The 18,452-nt window shown below is 44.0% G+C and overlaps 1 protein-coding gene across 8 annotated transcripts in view; it reads right to left on the bottom strand.

The window, feature by feature from the left end:
* The window catches only part of ITPR1 (inositol 1,4,5-trisphosphate receptor type 1), a 319,623-nt gene that overhangs the window by 137,827 nt on the left and 163,344 nt on the right, over nucleotides 1-18,452 (bottom strand). For all 8 annotated transcript variants that reach the window (XM_067755266.1, XM_067755267.1, XM_067755270.1 and 5 more), the window contains 11 exons: nucleotides 18,198-18,385; nucleotides 14,333-14,471; nucleotides 13,765-13,823; nucleotides 12,688-12,849; nucleotides 12,409-12,579; nucleotides 11,835-11,900; nucleotides 10,751-10,888; nucleotides 7,192-7,317; nucleotides 4,842-5,042; nucleotides 2,985-3,236; nucleotides 65-190 (listed from right to left, as the gene is read on the bottom strand). In XM_067755266.1, coding sequence (XP_067611367.1) covers nucleotides 65-190; nucleotides 2,985-3,236; nucleotides 4,842-5,042; nucleotides 7,192-7,317; nucleotides 10,751-10,888; nucleotides 11,835-11,900; nucleotides 12,409-12,579; nucleotides 12,688-12,849; nucleotides 13,765-13,823; nucleotides 14,333-14,471; nucleotides 18,198-18,385 — 1,628 coding nt within the window. The remainder of the gene's footprint in view (nucleotides 1-64; nucleotides 191-2,984; nucleotides 3,237-4,841; nucleotides 5,043-7,191; nucleotides 7,318-10,750; nucleotides 10,889-11,834; nucleotides 11,901-12,408; nucleotides 12,580-12,687; nucleotides 12,850-13,764; nucleotides 13,824-14,332; nucleotides 14,472-18,197; nucleotides 18,386-18,452) is intronic.

Genomic DNA, 18,452 nt, shown 5'->3' with positions numbered 1-18,452 from the left:
CACAGGGTGACCCAGACACACACGTACCCCCTTACCCTGCCTCCTTAGCTCCAGAAAGACTTACCCTGCAGATGTCCACAAGGAAATTCTCAAACAATTTCCACATGTGATTACTGGTATAAATCTCCTTCATTTCCACCTCCGTATCCACATAGCAGTGATTCAGGAAGTTAATGTACGCAATTTTAACCTGGAAGAGAGAAACAGGCTTTTCTCAAAAACCAACTTAGTACATGCAGGATTGATTAGTTCCCTCATTTTAATAGTGACAAGGATGGACCATGATGGTCATTCCATTTTCCCCAGCACGCTTTAACTTCTATGATTTTTTGATATTCAAAATTCACTATTATAAAATTCAAAAACAAAGCTTTTGGAAGAGAATATGTTCATGACCTCAAGGTAAAGAATGGAACAAGGGCTTCCCTGGTGGCGCAGTGGTTGAGAGTCCGCCTGCCGATGCAGGGGACATGGGTTCATACCCCGGTCTGGGAAGATCCCACATGCCGTGGAGCGGCTGGGCCCGTGAGCCACGGCCACTGAGCCTGCGCGTCCAGAGGCTGTGCTCCGCAACGGGAGAGGCCACAACAATGAGAGGCCCGCGTACCACAAGAAACAAACAAACAAAAAGAATGCAACAAAAAACACTGATCAGAGAAGAGAAGATGGACACGTTTCACTACATTAAAATTAAGAATTTCTGGGACACCCATGGTGGGTCCAGTGGTTAACACTCCGTGCTTCCACTGCAGGGGACATGGGTTCGATCCCTCATCAAGGAACTAAGAAAAAAAAAAAAAAGAATATCTATGAAATGGCACTGTTACAAGAGTTAAATGACACGATTTGGAAGAAGCTGTTTGCAATGCATATCCCCACAGAGAATTCCTACAGATTTGTGCATATACGATGGCCACGCCAAAGGAAAAACAGGCAAAAAATCGGATCTGCTATTTACTTAAAGGAATATCAAATCTCAAAAACAACACACGGAAAGGGATTGAATCTCATTTAGGAATCAAGTGGATAGAAATTAAAACCACTATGAGATATCACTATACACCCACCAGATTGAAAACAAATATATACTAATAAAGGGTCTGATAACAGCAAGGGTTGGCAGGGTCTGGGAGCAACAAGAACTCTGGGGGAGGGGTGGCCACTGGAGTAACTGCTGGAAACCACTTCATATTACCGAGTCAAAGGGAAGAAATGCACCTTGTATGACCCAGCACTTCTAAGTATACCCCCTGCAGAGATGTGTACACGTGTGGGCCAGGACACACGCACTGGTCCTAACAGCCGAAAAGCAAAAATAACCCAAGTGAGCATCAACAGACGTACAGAAAATCATATTGTGGGACAATGACACAGAGCAATGCTCCAAAGCAAAGGAAATGAATACAGGTGCGTTATTTCAGGATGGATGAATCCTAACACCACATGGCGGAACAGGAAAAGGCACAAAATAGTGCATAAAGGAAGTTCAAAAGTGGGCAAAACTGAATTATACTGTTTAGGGATGTACAAAGAAAACTACATAAGAGCCACGTCACAACTATGCCTCCATGAGGGAGCCCTCTGGGGGAGGCTGGGGACTGGAAAAGGACACAGGCGGGGAATGAGGCACATTTCCTGACCTGGGTGGTGGTTACACAGCCGCTATCTTTGTAATTATTCTTATATTGCACAAGTCACGTTTATGTACTCTTCTGTACTTAGGTTGTATTTCAAACAAACATGGGCAAAAGCAAGCTATTATACCTCACTTATGCATAACAAGAGAAACGCAAAGTACAACTATATCGAAATACCACATCCATATATCAGGGATATGAGAACCCAAATATTTGATAATATACTGTATAAACCAGACTGTGAGAAAAATGTAGTATTTTATTTCCTTCTTCTTCTTATCACATTATATAATAAGCTGGTTCAACATTCATAGAAGACAATTATGGTACATCTGTACAATGAAATTTTATACAGCTATAAAAAAGGAATGTAGACTCTCTTTACGGACTGATATGAAAAAAGAATGTACCTGGAATGTCACCTTTTGTGTTAAAAGGGGGGGGGCGGAGAATAAAGTATATATATTTATAAATGTTTTTATGCAAAACTCCGGAAGGATACACAAGAACCTAATACATAATTTTCTGAGGGGTGTGGGGAACAGGCAAAGATTTTTCATAGTTTACTCCTTTATGGTCTTTGCTATTTGAATTTTTCTAAATGTATTAACTTTTCCAAACATTAATCTAAAAACAGTGCATATATTTAATATATACTACAGATGCTATATATATATAAATGTATGTATATTTAGTTTAAAATATAAACTAAGAGTATATATTTCAAAACATACAAAGATAAAATATATACTGTATGATCCATTTTTTGTTACTAGCTAATGTATATGAATAGGGAAACAGAAAGCTGGAAGAATTTACTTCAAAAACCTAAGAGGTATTTATTATGGGCAGTGAAATGGTAGATTACTTTCATTTTCTTATTGGTTACCTGTAGTTCCTGAATATTTTATAGTCGACATTCATTATTTTTGCAATACAAGTTTTTGTTTTAAAGAATACACTTAACAGAGTCAAGTTTTACATTGGTATGAACTGTGTCTCAATGCACCGTTCTTCTCATTTCTGAGAAGTTCATTCAGGTCAATGCTCTTTGCTCAACACGTGGAATCATTCATTACACAGAGCTGAAGCCCTCCAGCAGTTTCCCATTCTTCTTCAAGGAGACAGACGGAAAAATTTACTCCCCCATCATTCCTCTCACCCAAAACCAATGCTCAAGAAGATGCTGTTTCAGCCAATGCAAATCTCACGACAAAATGAGCTGCAGGTGTCAAAACTGTGAGGACCCACCTAGGTCAGCGGAAGACTCCCATCCAGCCACAGCCCCACACGCCACGAGGAGAGACGTGAGCACGGCCCACCCATCCTGGGGATAGAGTCGCTCACCTCGGGGATGCAGTCCTCGTGGGTCACCACGCGGACAATGTCATCCAGCGGGAGCAGGGAGTTGCACTTGATCTCCGTGTAGACGTTCTTGCCCTCTGTGCACACGGCCAAGAGCTCGACCAGGTGGATGTGGTACATGAGAGGGCTGTTCTCATCCATCCGGTCCCGTTCCGACCTCATCATCTGGATCAGAGTCTGGAAAGAGGCTCTGTCGTTGTAGAATACGAGGACATCCTCTCCTGAATTAACCAGCTATAATCAAAAGAACAAGACTTGCTTATAGCACAAGTTTGCAGGGATGGGGGAAGCATTAAACAAACAAATCTATTCACAAGGAAAGAGATGTTCTGTTAGCATTGGCCTTCCAAAACCAGTAGCACCTGTACTACTGAACTCACCTAGATTTCATTCATTTATATTACTAAACAACTACAAATCTTCAGCAGCATCATTTTCATGCACAGATATAAAAACATCACAACAGTCCTAAAAAACTATCAGGGGAAGAGAAAGTCTACATACCAGCATTCAGGTATCTGGTAAAAATGTAGATTTCAACCTTGCACTTGTATTTCCAAACTAATCATTAGGCAATGATTTTTGTTTTTAAAAATGTTTCCATCTCCTTTTCATGCCTTATAAGTACTCTTCTTACAACTCTTTCACACGCTGCCTTATTTCTTCACAATCACAAATTATCCAATCCTAATTAAGATACGCCTTCCTTTCAACACTCAAAGAGTCAAGGCATTCCTATTCGTAACTTGTCTCCCGGGGACTGGGGCTTTTCATAACTCTACTTAAGAATTAATCAATTTCACCACTGCATGAAATACAAAAGATCCAAAAAGGGCCGGCACAGAAGTCAAAATAAATATGGTCAATATTATTTACTTAATAATAACTAACCTTTATGAACTCTGATTATGTGCCAGATACCGTGATTACTTACAACAGCGACTAGAGTAGCACAGCAGACTTCCAATAAACGGTAGCTATTATTGTCATCATCATCTGATTTAACCTGCCTATCAGCTCCTCAAGTGAATACCGCCATGCCTTCATTTACAGAAACCCACACTGAGTGTTTGAGAAGTCAAATAACACATCCCGAATCACACAGCCAGGGACATGGTACAGCCAACATTCGCACCCCAGGTCGAGCCAACACTTTTAATGACACTACACCACCTTTCACTGAAATCATATATGTAGATAAGATGATAAACCCAAGTGTTAAGTGGACTTACTTGAGATTCCTTTTTTTTTTTTTTTTAAGGTGGAAGGATGGATGAAACCAAGCACATGCAGATGCCAAAGTTGCGGGAGTGACAGAGGACCTTCCTGGCCAGACAGCATACATGGGACACAGACGTCCCACAGAGAACCAAGGGGGACTTTGCCCCAATTCCACTGACCAGCTTCTCCTTGAGAATCATCAAGCAACAATTTTTCCAGCTAATTAATTTGGTGAATAATTTTTTTTTAAAAAAAGTCATATAATCTACAAGAAGGGATGCTCTGGCTCAAAAGGTTCTACCCACATTTAACCTCCACCCACTCTATTTTGGTTCAGTATTCCTGGGGGTGTTTTTCCCTCTCAGAAGAATCCAAGCCAATGATCCTTAAAATAAACAGAATTATTGCTACAAAATCCTAGATCAGACTCTCGCCTGTATCTATAGCTTAAGCTCACAAACACATGATTACACACACTTACACACACACACACACAATTACTTTCTGTCCCTTCCTATGGCTCCTGGACAGGGTGCCAGTTCATACTGATAAAATTAAATCATTTTTAAGCTCCTACAGAACACCAGAGGAAGATATATAGAAATCCACAGTTGTCACCTCAGCCATGACCATGTCCTGGCACTTTTTGATGAATTTCCCTTCGGCCTTGACGATCGTCTGCAAGAACTTGATGTACTGGACGTTTCGACCGTGAGTCTCGATGCAGTGAACAAAGTGCTGGACGACTCTCTCGTTGATCTCACTACACAGCTGGAAATTGTTCATGAAGATGTGCTGCATCGTGACCGCCTCCAGGATCTGGCACAAGAGTGAGGGCGGGGGCACAGGCACATGGTCAGAGGAAGGCCAGAGCAGTGGACCAAGTGAGAAAAAGAAGAGTCCATGACAAACACAGAGAGGGGGGCATTTAACCCCGCGAAAGCATCTTTCTCTGTGCTCGCTTCTGTACCGTCTTCCTTTTTACTCAACTTTTTCAATAAACACATAGGGCACTAAACTAATCATTAGTTTTCTGCTGAATGAATTCCAGAGGGACCATCAGCAGCCAGATCAAGAAATAAAACAGGCTGCCTTTATGGCCCACCCCCCACTTTTACCACTATTTTGACTTGCACAACCATAGATTTGTTTTGCCTGTTCTTGAACCTCATGCATCCTCTTCTACCTGGCTTCTTTTGTTCAACGTTACTTTTGCATGTTGTCATCCATGTTGTTGCATGTATTACTAGTTTGTTTCTTGTCACCGCTATGTACATTCCATTGCATGACTATACCACAATGTATTGATCTGTTCTATTGTTGATGGGCATCTGTGGGAGTACCTAATTTTAGGAGTAAGCAGTTACACAATTCTTACGACAAATACGATGAACAGTATTCATATAGTGAACGAATAATGAACAGTGAACAGTGCCGCTCTGAACATTCTTTTCAATGTCTTCTGATAAACACAGTGTATGCGTCTCTGTTGGCTTTATACCCAAGAGTCGAACTGCTGGGTTGCAGAGTTTAAATATGTTTGGCTTCGGAAGATACTTCCAAACAGCTTTGAAAGATGTTACCTATTTACATTCTACATCACAGCTACTCTGTGTCCTTGTCAACACTTAGTAATGTCAGTCTTTTCATTTTAGTCACATTTTGTTGCACGCATCTTGCTTGATTTACATTTCTCTGATGACTAACCATGTTGAGGGCCTTGTCATATTTATTGGCCATCTGGATAACCTCTACTGTGGAGTGTCCCACTGTTAAATTTTTTGTCCATTTAAAAAAGTGGGCTGTGAATTTCCTTATGGACTCTCCTGAGTTTGATACCTATTCTGGGTATGAACTCGTTGCTGGACTCGCACGCTGTGTCTTCTCCCACTCTTTGGCTTGTCTTTGCTAACTTAATGGTGTCATTTGATGAATAGAAGTTCTTAATTTTAAAGAAGTCCAATTTATTGATATTTTCCTTAATGACTAGTGCTCTTGGCATACTGTGTGAAAAAACTTCCCTTTCCACAAGGTCATGAAGGTATTTTCATGTTCTCTTCTAGAAGCTTAATTTTCTACTTTTTACCCAGACTTACTGAGTTATTGGGTTTTATGACTAGTATGAGGCAGGGGGCTTTAACCTTTTCATTTTTTGCCTTTTCTTTTTCTTAACATGACAAAGAGGGAACATTACCCTACAACGCAGTAGTCCTCCTCCTGGAAAGCTCCAGCAGTACAGATGAGTGAGTGTTTCTGTGTGTTTCTGTGTGTGTACGTGAGGGTGTGTTCATGTACAAAGATGTTCTTTGCAGTACTGTTCACAAGCCAAAATCAGACACTGCCTAATTGTCCATTAATACAGGAATGGTCTAAAAAAATTTACAGCCATTCTACAGAATGCCATTTAGCCATGAAAATGAATGAGCAAAGTTTATATATTTTTCACTTGCAAAGACAGCCAAGATGTGTTAAGTGAAAAAAGCAAAACGCAAAACAATGGGTGGAGTGTACCACCATCTTCTTTTAAAAAAAGCATATTACACATTTAATATATTTTTAAAAACATATTTAAAATGTAACATAATTATGTTTTACATGGATAGATGATGTTTTGTATAAACACAGAAAACCTGATGCATGACCTTAGGAGGTTGTGCCTGCACTGTGAGAATTAGCACTTTGCTATGGCTGGAGTTTGATGTAATGAGGACTGTTATTAAGAAAAAATATCAATTCATCTTACCTTTGCATCTACTACCTCTTCCCCCCTCCTTCTACCTTTTCTCCCAAAAGGATGGGGAGTATTTACATCCTCCTGAGTGTTGATCAAAATGTTCCCCGTTGGAATGAATGTTGCCTCATGACAAGTCCCAGCGGCCACAACAGCAAAAGAACAAGGTGTTCTTCTCGCTTCCTGCTTCCCCACCCGCCTCCCCACACAGATTTCCAGACAGGCCTCCAGTCTTACCCCTGGGTTGAGAAACAGGTTTATATGTTTGTGGAGCAAAGCCTGATTCTGCTGGTTGCCAGCACAGAAATTCTGCAGAAACTCGTGAGCCAGCCTCATTATCTCCTGCATCTTGGTGTCTTCGGCCTGTGTGGAGGGAGAGAGACAAAAAACAGGTTGAAAACAGGGCTATGCCTTTGACTAGAGAAGGTCGACAGGAGAAAGCACTGATCTCTAGGCCAGGAGGCCAGCTTGGATGACACCTCCATCCCCTTCGACTAATGTGGGGCTCTGGGGGTGTTTGCTGGGGGCGGGCTGTGTGAAAACATTGGGGGACTGCACTGCTGACCCTGCAAAGAAGCCAACAAGTTGTTTATACTTCATGGAGAAAAGTGAATTCTCTCCCACTAGCTTTGGGCAGAAATGAAATGATTTTATTGGGGAAAAGGGCAATAGAGAGTGAAAGCTAAGAGGAAGTGTCTGGAATTCCACTGTCTAGCAACAGCTGACATCTCTGAACCCCCTACTTCTGAAAATACGGACGGACAGCAGATGGGAGCCAACTTCCTCAATGGCCATAAACCCACACCTCCCCAACTCTCGGGCACACATTTTTAAGTTGCCTTAACCTGTGGACACACTAACTTTTGGCAGTAGCTAACATGGCACAGTGGAAATCTCTTTAGATTCTAAGTTAGGGCACAGGTATCTGTCTTAACTCCTTTCCCTGTCACTTCAGGCACATTATTTAACCTAAGACTTAGTTTTCCTACCTATAAAAATCAGGATAATGTGTGTCCCAGGCATTTCACATGGTTGATTACGATTTTCTCATTTCACATATCAAAAACACACACTCGATAAGCAACAAGGATATATTGTACAGCACAGGGAAGTACAGCCATTATCGTATAATAACTTTTAATGGAGCAAAATCTATAAAGGTAATAAATCCCTTTGCGGTACCCCTGAAACTAATATAATATTGTCAATCAACTATGCTTCAATTAAAAAAAACACACTCAGTATTTGTAAAGAGTTGGATGCCTATGACAAGACAATTATGTAAAACCTCTTGCCACTCTGCCCAGTTCTAAACAAGCCACCATTTACAACAGTAAAAAGGCCCCAAATGGAAATCATCCCTCAGATTCATAGAGCCCGCGTCATCTTCCTAAGTCATCGCACATACTTCGCCACATTTCAAGGGCCGGAAAGTGTAGCAGTTGGGAATGCAGGCCCCGAAACCAGGCTGCCTGGCCCTTATGCCAGGTCTACAACTTCCAAGCTGTGTGACCTTGGGCAGGTGACTTAACCTTTCAGTTTCCTCATCTGTAAAATGGAGCTAATAACACACACACACTTCCTACTGTGGTTACGACGATTAAATGAGAAAATTCATGTCAAGGGCTTAGACAGTAATGACTCAGTAAACGTTAGCTATTGGTACTGGTCTAGAATGAGTGTCAGCAAATTTTTTTCTTAGCGGTCCAGATACGTACTTTAAGGCTTTATGGGTCAAAAAGCAAAACGGAAGACATTACGCACGAACTTATATAACCCCTGAAAATTGAACTATTCAAAAACGTAGCAACCAGCCTTATCTCATATGCTGTATAAAAACAGGTGGTGGGCTGGAAGTGATCCATGTCTGCAGTTTGCCCACCCTGGTCTAGACAACAGCCCTGTGAGCAAACAGAAGACGTCTGCCGAGAACGCTGACGAAAGGAATCCGAGCTGTCAGTGAGACAATCGAACAAAGCAGGAGATTTAAAAGGACACTGTTAGCAAGTCTCAGAACAACAGAACGGGTATTACATTTGTCTCCCATTTACAGAGAGAGGGGCAAAGCTTCTAGCTCTAAGAAACAAGAGGGTTTTGGACAGACAGACACCGCAGCAACCTTGAACCACTCTGCATTCTTCCTCTTCTTCAGCTAAGAAAGGAATCTGCTGGTGCACAAGCTGACTGAAAAGCTTCTGGCCTTCGAAGCAGACTTCTACAGGGCAAGCAAGCAAGCTCATAAAGACATAACAAGAGGTTAGCTGTTGGTAGGAATCCGTCCACTGTTCTCACACACTAGGATGACTGTACCCATCCAAAAACCAGACAAATTACACACACACACACACACACACACACACACACACAATCTTCTGCCTTTGAGCCACCAATTCCAACCGAATCTGGTTCCTATAGATCGATTCAACACTGCTCTGTAAATGAACGTCTCTCATTAGGGAAACGTTATTATGAGGCAAAGCCGAGGCCGGCAAACTCCCTCCTCACATTCTTTACACAGAGGGAGGGAAATCCACCTGCTCTTTCTAGTCCAAATGTCAGCCACATTCGGATGACACCCACACCTGTCTACATTAATTCCACCGTAGTTAAGTATCTGACCTACTGGAGGGATTGAACTTGCGCTTTACTGGCGGCTGGTTTAAGGCCTGACGCATCTGATTCACACAGGCACCATGACTGAGGAGGAAGCCTTGGCAGGGAACTTCCTAAAGCGCAGGGCAGTAGGTAAAGGTGTGTTACCTACAAAGGCGAGGTACAGGTAAGGTGGAAGGCACAGAGGTCCAAGGCCCGGGCTCCACAGGTGAGCGGGGCTGACTCCACGAGGTGCAGCTGGGCCTTCCAGGCAAGTTACTAAACCTCTCTGGCCTCCGTTTTCTCATCTAAAATGGGGCTTCTAATAGTACCACCTATCTCATCTGGGTGTCCTGAGGGTTAAATGAGCAAATGACGTAAAGGCCTCAGCACAGTGCCTGGCACCCTGCAAGCACTAGGCAGTGAACCTTCTTCAGGCGACTCTTCACCAGCGAGTCTCTGGGAGCCACTGGCAACTCAAGAGACCGGCGTCTATGCCTTTGGACTCTTAACTTCCCCAAGCCTCAGTCTCTTCATCTATCACGTGGCAACACCAAGATCACCATAGTGGGTTTTAGAAGCTTGAATGAATGCTTCTGAAAGTGCCCTGTCAGGCCACACGGATGCAAATGTTATCCTCCTTCCCTCAATCCCATCACTAGTAATGCCAAACGCTAACATGAAAAATGGGAGACGCAGGGTAACGGCTAGCAACAGACCAGAAGACTTAGAGCCAAGCAGTATCTGATAGATCCAGCTCAACCAGCTGCCAGCATATGAGTGAGGACCTTGAGTGGGCGAGTCCCACGTCCCCACATGCATTTAGTAACTTGTAGCGCTTACATGCCTGAGTAACACTGCAGACGAAACTGTACAGCACAAGCCCATGTGCACAGACAGCTCTGTCATCAGGACTTTGTGTTCAGACCAAGCTGCCCCCATCCAGCATGGTACGGGAGTAAGGAGAGAATACACAGACTGCTCCTTCTTTATAGAATCTTCCAAGTGGAGGGAGGTTACGGGTGGTTTTGCTTCCTTGTTAGGATGCTCTGTTTGTTTCAATATAAATTACCGAAGACGGCTTTAGAGTGACAATCGTCACATCAGCTTCATTTCTTCACCGACCGCTCCCAAGTGCGAAGGGTTTGGGGAAACCCAGGAACCCGCCCCCCATGGGGCGGCAGCCGTGGATGTGGATGCCCACCTTCTCGTAGGGGATCTGCAGCAGCTCCAGCACCACGGCATGGGCGCCCATGTTCCGGAGCAGGCGTTGCTGTTGCTTCCTGCTCTTCCTCACAGAGGCGCCCTCTTGGACACAGAGTTTGCTGAGTCGAATCAAAATCTGGTACAAAGAAAGAATCAAAGTTTCTCCTCCGACCCCCATCTCAGTTCCGAGGACCTAACCTATAGCCTACTGACTACAGTTCATGATACCTCACTGTATACTTGGAATTTGCTAAGGGAGTAGATCTTAAGCATTCTTACCTCCCCCCACTGGCTCCCCCCAAAAACCTAACTATGTGACTGATGGATGTTTAATTAACTTGACTGGGGTAATCATTTCACAGTGCATATGTATATCAAATCATCACTTTGTCAAGTATGTTATAATTTTGTCAATTATACCTCAAAGTTGGAAAAAAATTTTGTTAAGAAAAAAGAAATGAATCTCAGAAAACTAGGAAGTGTAGTTGGAAAAAAGATTGCAGGGGGCGGTATGGACAGGAAGGCAAAAGGATCACAATATATTAAGAACATAAAACGAGGGAAACTCCTCTAACTTGTAGTATCCCTATTGATTGTATTAAACCAAATCCACATATGGCTAAGAACAAGTCTTCCAGAATAACCAATGGATTACGGCTCCATCAGCAAGTGGGATGGTTTCAGATCTCCTAAGATGATATGACTCAGCATCACTGCCAAGGACTTGGGAAGAATTTGCTCTAGGGTAAAAAACACCAAGCGCCACCCTCCCAACTTTGAACTAGCCTGTGCAAAGATTCCTAAAGAGACATGGTCCTCATTGGTGGGCACTACGTGCCAGCCGCTGAGGCAAGTCCTTGACAATTTCACCACTTAACTCTTCCTTCAACTGTAAACCTTCAGAAGTATAGGTGCTGGAGGCACCTCTACAAGGTGAGGAGACTGAAGACACACAAATAATAAGTGGCAGAGCTGGATCTGAACCAAGACCTGACACTAAAACCCATGCACTTCACCTCAGAGGTTTACTTTCTCCCTGTTCCACTTTCCATGAAGGGAAAAGCTCACAAGGGAGCACTTACCTCTTTGACCACCCTGTAGTTGTAGCTACTGGTGCTCTCATGCTTCTGGGACTTGTTGTTCCCCTCCTAGGAACCAAGATGAACATGAGTGCGGTTTGTACAACTCTTAGGTTCCTGTCTGTTTGTTAGCATTAGCATCACAATTTAGGAAAGAACAGGAGTTTTGCAGCGTTTTCTAGCCATCATGTGGGGTTTGTGCCTGTCATTCACTTGCTCACAACTCAGCTCCCCTCTGATGGGAGAGGATGCACATTATTGCACTGATGGGGGAGAAGATGACGGTCCAGGCATGGCTGGAGAACAGGTTCTTTCCCAAGTGCGTCTGCAAGGGACACCTGAGCTAGTTCACTCAAAGTCTGTTCTACATGGGCCACGGTGGCACGAGAGATGACGCTGAACTTGTATTTGTAGCTCACTTCCTGGAAGAATGGCTGTCACCCTGTTAACAAGCAGACCTCTTGAGAATCAAGCCCATCCTATAATCTGCATTTTTATCTAAAACCAGAGGAGGACGTTTACTTGTTCTGAGGACCCCATCCATCTCCTCCTGCAGCGTAACTTGTGTGTCACCCACCTCCGTTTTCTTATGTTCATTTTCACCAGATGCACCGTCCATGGCCTCGTCGGGGCCCTGCCCTTTGTACACCCAAAGCTCTGACTTCTCCACGATGGATCGCAGTTGGTCCAAGTCTTGTTTGATCTGTTTGTAGTTGTCGACATCTTGGCTGGTAACAAGCAGTTGAACCTGAACGAATGCAATTCAATAGTGACTCACAACAGACTCTCAGACACAATGCCAACAACACACACACACACACACACACACACACACACACACAGCAACCCGACCTACCTGTTTGAAGGCCTGCAGGACCTCCTGCCTCTGACTGAAGTGCCGAAAGAGGAGCTGCAGGGCCCCTGACACCAGGGGTGGGTAGTCGTGCATCGTCAAATGCAGCAGGACCCGGAGGAAGGTTCTGCCGCCGTGGTCGTCCAGGTCCAGTGGCGTGTTCTCCTCACTGAGGGGAAAGGCCAAATGAGCCAAGACGCCCTCTCCCATGCCCTTGGGCCCAGACACACCTCACCTAGTGAGATTCCTAACTCTGTATCCCCCCTCAGCCGACCCGGCTTTTCATTGCCTCATTTAACAACACACAACCTTATTTGCTCTTCAAATATATTCTGAGGTGAGGGGGCAGTTAAGCTGTCCCAACTGGGGACTTCCCTGGTGGTGCAGTGGTTAAGAATCCGCCTGCCAACGCAGGGGACATGGGTTCGATCCTTGGACCGGGAAGATCCCACATGCCGCGGAGCAACTAAGCCCGTGCACTGCAACTACTGAGCAATAGGTAACTCAACCAAGTGTGCATATTCTAAGAGTTATGCATAGAGGGTGTTTATACCAAGTTTGCCGGTGTTTGAGGCTTACAGGTATTTGAGTCTCGTAACAATGTTTTGAGTCAACACTGAGCAATCTCATCTTTTAGAAAGGGGTTCATACCTTAATCTCATGTTAGGGACAATGAAAGAACAGTATAGGTGTCTGTATCCTTTTCATCATTGCTTGGCTTCTAAAGGGCTCGGGGGTGACTGCAGCCCATTAGCAGCAATGACCTTGCTACACTCACTCTGTTTCGAGCGCCCCCTTTCTTTCAACTTTATTTCCTCACCATTTAAAAAAGTTTTGTAATGTGTGTGCTTTGGGAAACCTCCGTCAATTCTTTCTGTTGTAAGCAGGAAACACACACACACATGAACCCAACTAAGATCACTCTGACTGAGTACTGAGAGTTATAAAGAGAGCAGTCAAACAGCCTAAACCCAGAGACTAAACGTTTCCTAGAACAGTAAAGGAGAAGCCTTTGAGAGCTAGAAAAGAGAGGCCTCCCCCATCTTAGAACCACCTACAAAACAGAAACTGAAAATATACTTTCCTTCCTCCAAAGATGCCTTCGGCTTGCTCTTCAATGTGTTCAAAATCAAGAGCACCTGAAAAGCCAGAGAACAGAACTTCAGGTGCAGGAAGGGGTGGAAACGTGCCGCTCGTGAACTCCCCCCAAAACAGGCTCGCCCCTGCCCCTCAGGCCTTGATAGGTGGGGTTATTCCTACCACTACCCTTCTCCTTATCCATCACCACTATTTCCCGGGCAGGAAAAAGCATCCACCATGAGTAAAAGTTGGTAGTGGACAGTAAATTTTCTTGGGAGAGTTTTGCTTTTGTTTTCTGGTATTTCACCATAACACTAGAACCCTCAGCTGTCTTATGACTAAGACACTCCAAGACGGAAGGAAGTAAGATCTGTCCCAGAAGCGATCTGGGCCCTTTCAATTATCCCCCTGCCCCAAAAGGGTAACTCCCAGGGTCTCATTCTAAAATGCAGTCATCTTCAAAAACGTTCACATATTACCCTTGTTCTAGAACATACTCTTTGGACTTGCAGTTTTCATTAGACCCAGGCCCCATTTTATGGCGGAAACCCATTCCGGCATCACTAACCTGGTACATTACTTGGTCCCTCTTGGCTGCTGGTTCCGGAGGATGTTTCCGAAGTCTGGGAATTGCTTTCATCAAACTCCCGCTTAAATATACACAGGAGGCAGGAGATCCTATAATCCAGCCTCACATTCAAAATAAACTAAAGATTCAAGTGGAAATGGAAACAGACTGGTTACATTAGCAGACCACCTGGAACATTCTGCCAAGCCACCGCGCTCTGGCTGGGCCTGGCGTCTGCTGCATCAATTACCTTAAACGCTACGTGAGCCAGACATTTGGCTTAGATTTCAAACAGTCACTTTAACAGACTTCTAGGACTACATCAAGTTTGCCCACAGCACCTTAGCTTCTAGTGTAAACTCCAGCGTCCCGGCAATTAATTTAATGCTCAGGACAATAAATCACTCACTCTCCACTCCATCCTCTATAAAACATTGCTTTAGTTCAAGTACTGAATGCCAACTCTGGGCCTTAAGAAGGGTGAAGTTGGCTGCTTTTAAAAGAACTGACAGAGAAAAATGTGTTTTCAGTACTGAAAATTAGTTTGGTTCTTATTTTCTATTACTGATTGTTTTCTTTGATGTAGATACAATCCCTTGGGCTCCCTCTTCTTTCACTCCCTGTATTCCCTCCCAGTTCACTCCAACAGAAAGTCACTTTTTCCATGTTTGTGGCTGGAGCCAAAATGAAAGATCAAGCATCTGGCACTGTTTAAGGGCCTTACCGACATGCTCCCTTCCGTGCTCTCCTTATCTCTGCCTGGCCCTCCTGGCGACCTTACCCAGTGCCAGGGCTGTCACCTCTCCTGGACTGAAACAGATCCTTGGCTTATCTTCCAAGCTCTCGGTCCACGTTTCCTACTGACTGCTGGACATCCCCTTTGGTGCTTTCCCAGAGTCTCAAACTCAGTATTGTACCAAACTAACAGTGTCCATTCTGCCTGGGTTCTCCCACCCTCAGTCAACCTCAGGACCATCAACTCTTCCCTCCTTGATACACACATCTCATCAGTGACTAAGCCCTGCTGGTTCTACCTCTGCCACTCTCCACGGATCTCTCTCCCGCCGTCGTTTACCCCCACTCACAGCCTCTATCTCCCTCCTCGGCCATTACGGAAACAAGTTTACCAGATCCACATCTCAAAGGTGCTTATTCTTAGGTTAGCTCCCTGCTTCAAAAAGTTCAAAGGCTCCCCACAGAGTAAAGTCCTAATACTTCAGGCACCCAGAGCTCCCTAGAGCATAGCGCAGTCCGCCTTTCCAACCTCATTTCTGATAACTCCCCTTCAGCACACTCCACGTCCCTGTCCAAGGAGAACAGCTTACGGACCCATGCGTCATGATGCCCTGGTTCAACCTGCTCCATCCACCCAAGAACGTCCCCTTGTTTCTATACATATCCCGTCCAGGCCTAGAGGCTCCAAGAAAATCTTACCTCCTCTGGTCCTTACTAATTGGGACCACATGACCTACCCGTATCTCGGGACAACACTTTTCTCACGGTTTTATTTCCATGCACACACAGCTTCATCATACCTTATCTTCCTGTTAGACTATAAACCCCCTGTAGACATAGCCTGTGTCCAAATCATCTGTGCATTCCTCACAGAGCCCAGCAAAGTGCCTTGCATATGGTAAGGGATCAGTAAGTATTTGCTGAAAGAATGAATCCATCAACCAAATGTTCTCAGATTACTACAGTGAGTAGACCTCAAGATGTAACCAAGCTTCACACCGCATCGATTCTGACAAACATGCACGATATTCACATACTTGGGACCTGTAAGCCATGGCCTAAGAAAGCCTTGAAATCCTTCTCTATCTTTGGTCAGACATAAATTTAAGGAGTTTTCTTCTTTATTTAAATCACTCTTTATTGCCTTCAGTAATTATTCTGAGGAGTCCCAGGGATGTTTTCAAACCATTAGTTAACTGTGATTTCAGAATCGAAAAAAAATCCTCAAATCTGTAAACATTTATAGTTCTCTACTCCATGTTCCGGGGTTGAGATTAGACAGTGCGGGATGAAAGAGAAAGGTGATAGCAGTATTCTTGTCATGAAGGAACAGCTGGTTTCGTTGATGAATAAAAAATTACCAAGGAGCAGGAAGAGGAAACACACACTGTTGGCAGGCTGGGAGGTTCTCACATGGAAGATCACGTACGGCCTCTCCAGTAAACTGGCTCCCACCCCCTCTTGCCTAGGCCAGGACTTTGCTCCTACAATTATCCTCTCTCCCCTTCATCAGTAAGTCTTCCCTCTCTGCATGATCACTCCCATTCAGCATACAACCTTGCTGACATCTCCCAACTTAAATAGTACCAATAATCACCCTGCAGCCACCTTTCCACTTTTCTCTGTTCATCTTTACAGCAAATCCACCCAAGAGGTTGTATGTATTGACTCCCCACTTCATCTTCTCCCATTCTCTCTTGAACCTGACCTGTTCCCAGACTTGTCAAGTATGCTACCACCTCAGGTCTTGGCCTTTATTGTTCCCTCTTGGAGTCCCGGAGACTGTTTTCCTAGATACCCACATACTAGCTCCCTCACTGCTTTCAGGTCTCTGATCACGTAACCTTAATGGGGAGACCTTCTCTGACAACTCCATCAGAAACAGTACCCGTGGCCTTTACCCCCAACGGCCTCCAAACCATCTTGACTCTCTTTTATAGTTTAACATCCTTCGTATATACATTTTTATATATCTCTGCCTCCTATCAAAATGTAAGCAGGAATGATTCTGTTCATTGCAGGATCTTCAGTGCTTAAAAGTACTCGTCATGCTCTGACAAGTACAGGCTTCTGGTAACTGACTATACTGCTGGACTGAATGAACAAGCATTTTCAGAACTCTAATGGAAAACTGATGAACTCATAAAAGTGCTAACAAAAGATCAAGATAAAAAAAAAGCTAATTACGTGGGATTGAGTGAACTGATGAGGATGATTATAGTTTTTGTGACTTTTTGTTTGAATTAAAAAAAAAAATCCCACAAGGACTCAGAGGCAAAAAATATACAAATCAATTTTCACTGCAAAGTAGTGTTACGGTGGAGGATTACTGGACTGAATGTCAATATTATGACATAGTACGAGTGTGTTTCATGTTTGGTAATTGCAATCATTGTTGCTTTTGTTGTGATCATCCACTTACAATGCTTGGTGTTAATTTATTTATCTCTTGTAAAAATAAAATACAGTGTGTGTGTGTGAAAAAAAGACTAAATGAGATAACGCATATGAAAAAAAAAGTATTAGAAACAAATATGCTTTATTCTCATTGTTAACTGAAATGGTAGATGATGTTTAAATGGTATAATTATAATTAATTTGTAATGTGGTACTCAAAATTTAGACAAATATAACCCTCTCACAGTAACACTGTTAGAGGGAAAAGAAAAAAAAAACTACTCGGCATGGAATCAGTCTCTATAAATGTCTGTTGAATGAATGAATGAACGAATAAGGGAGGGAGGAAGGGAAGGATTATGGGAGGAGTTACAAACTTAATGGAACCTTGAATGAGTTATGAACAAAAAACAGGGAATTCAGCTATGTATAGAAGCGTAAGTGAGTTAATTCTAAGTGGGTGAAGACAGAGACCAATGACTAGGGAAACGTAAGGTAACTGCAGAAAGTGTGGCATGGTTGGAGGAACAGGGCATGCTGGGGAGGGACAGGAGATGACAGCACAGGGAGCAGAGGGCCAATTCAGAAACAGCACTTGAGGCTGAGCTAAGACTCTACCTCCACTCTCTTCCCAGAAAGCCTAGGGCTCCATAAAAGCAGGGACACTGGATGCAGATGGTCCCCTGGGAAGCACACTCCCGCCCACCCTGCACCCGCCCCGGCCCACGGTTACCTGGAGTATTTCAATGATCTTCAACTTGGTGTCCATCACCATGATGTCCTCCTTCTCCGGCTCTGCTTGCTTCACGTTGCCCTCAGGGGCGGCGGCCGTGGGAGTCATGGGCAGGAAGCCTCCTCCCCGGAGCACCACCTGGGTCATCAGCTCTCCAACCCCATGGATGGACCGCATCACGTTACTACCTAAGAAGGGCCAGGACAAACTTTGGTCATGACATCCCTGGTGTGCGCTCTGGGCACCTGGCCAGGG

The sequence above is a fragment of the Pseudorca crassidens genome, chromosome 10, assembly GCF_039906515.1.
Source record: "Pseudorca crassidens isolate mPseCra1 chromosome 10, mPseCra1.hap1, whole genome shotgun sequence".
Lineage (NCBI taxonomy): Eukaryota > Metazoa > Chordata > Mammalia > Artiodactyla > Delphinidae > Pseudorca > Pseudorca crassidens.
Note: the sequence above shows the minus strand (reverse complement) of the source record. Positions and strands in the feature narration are given on the sequence as shown.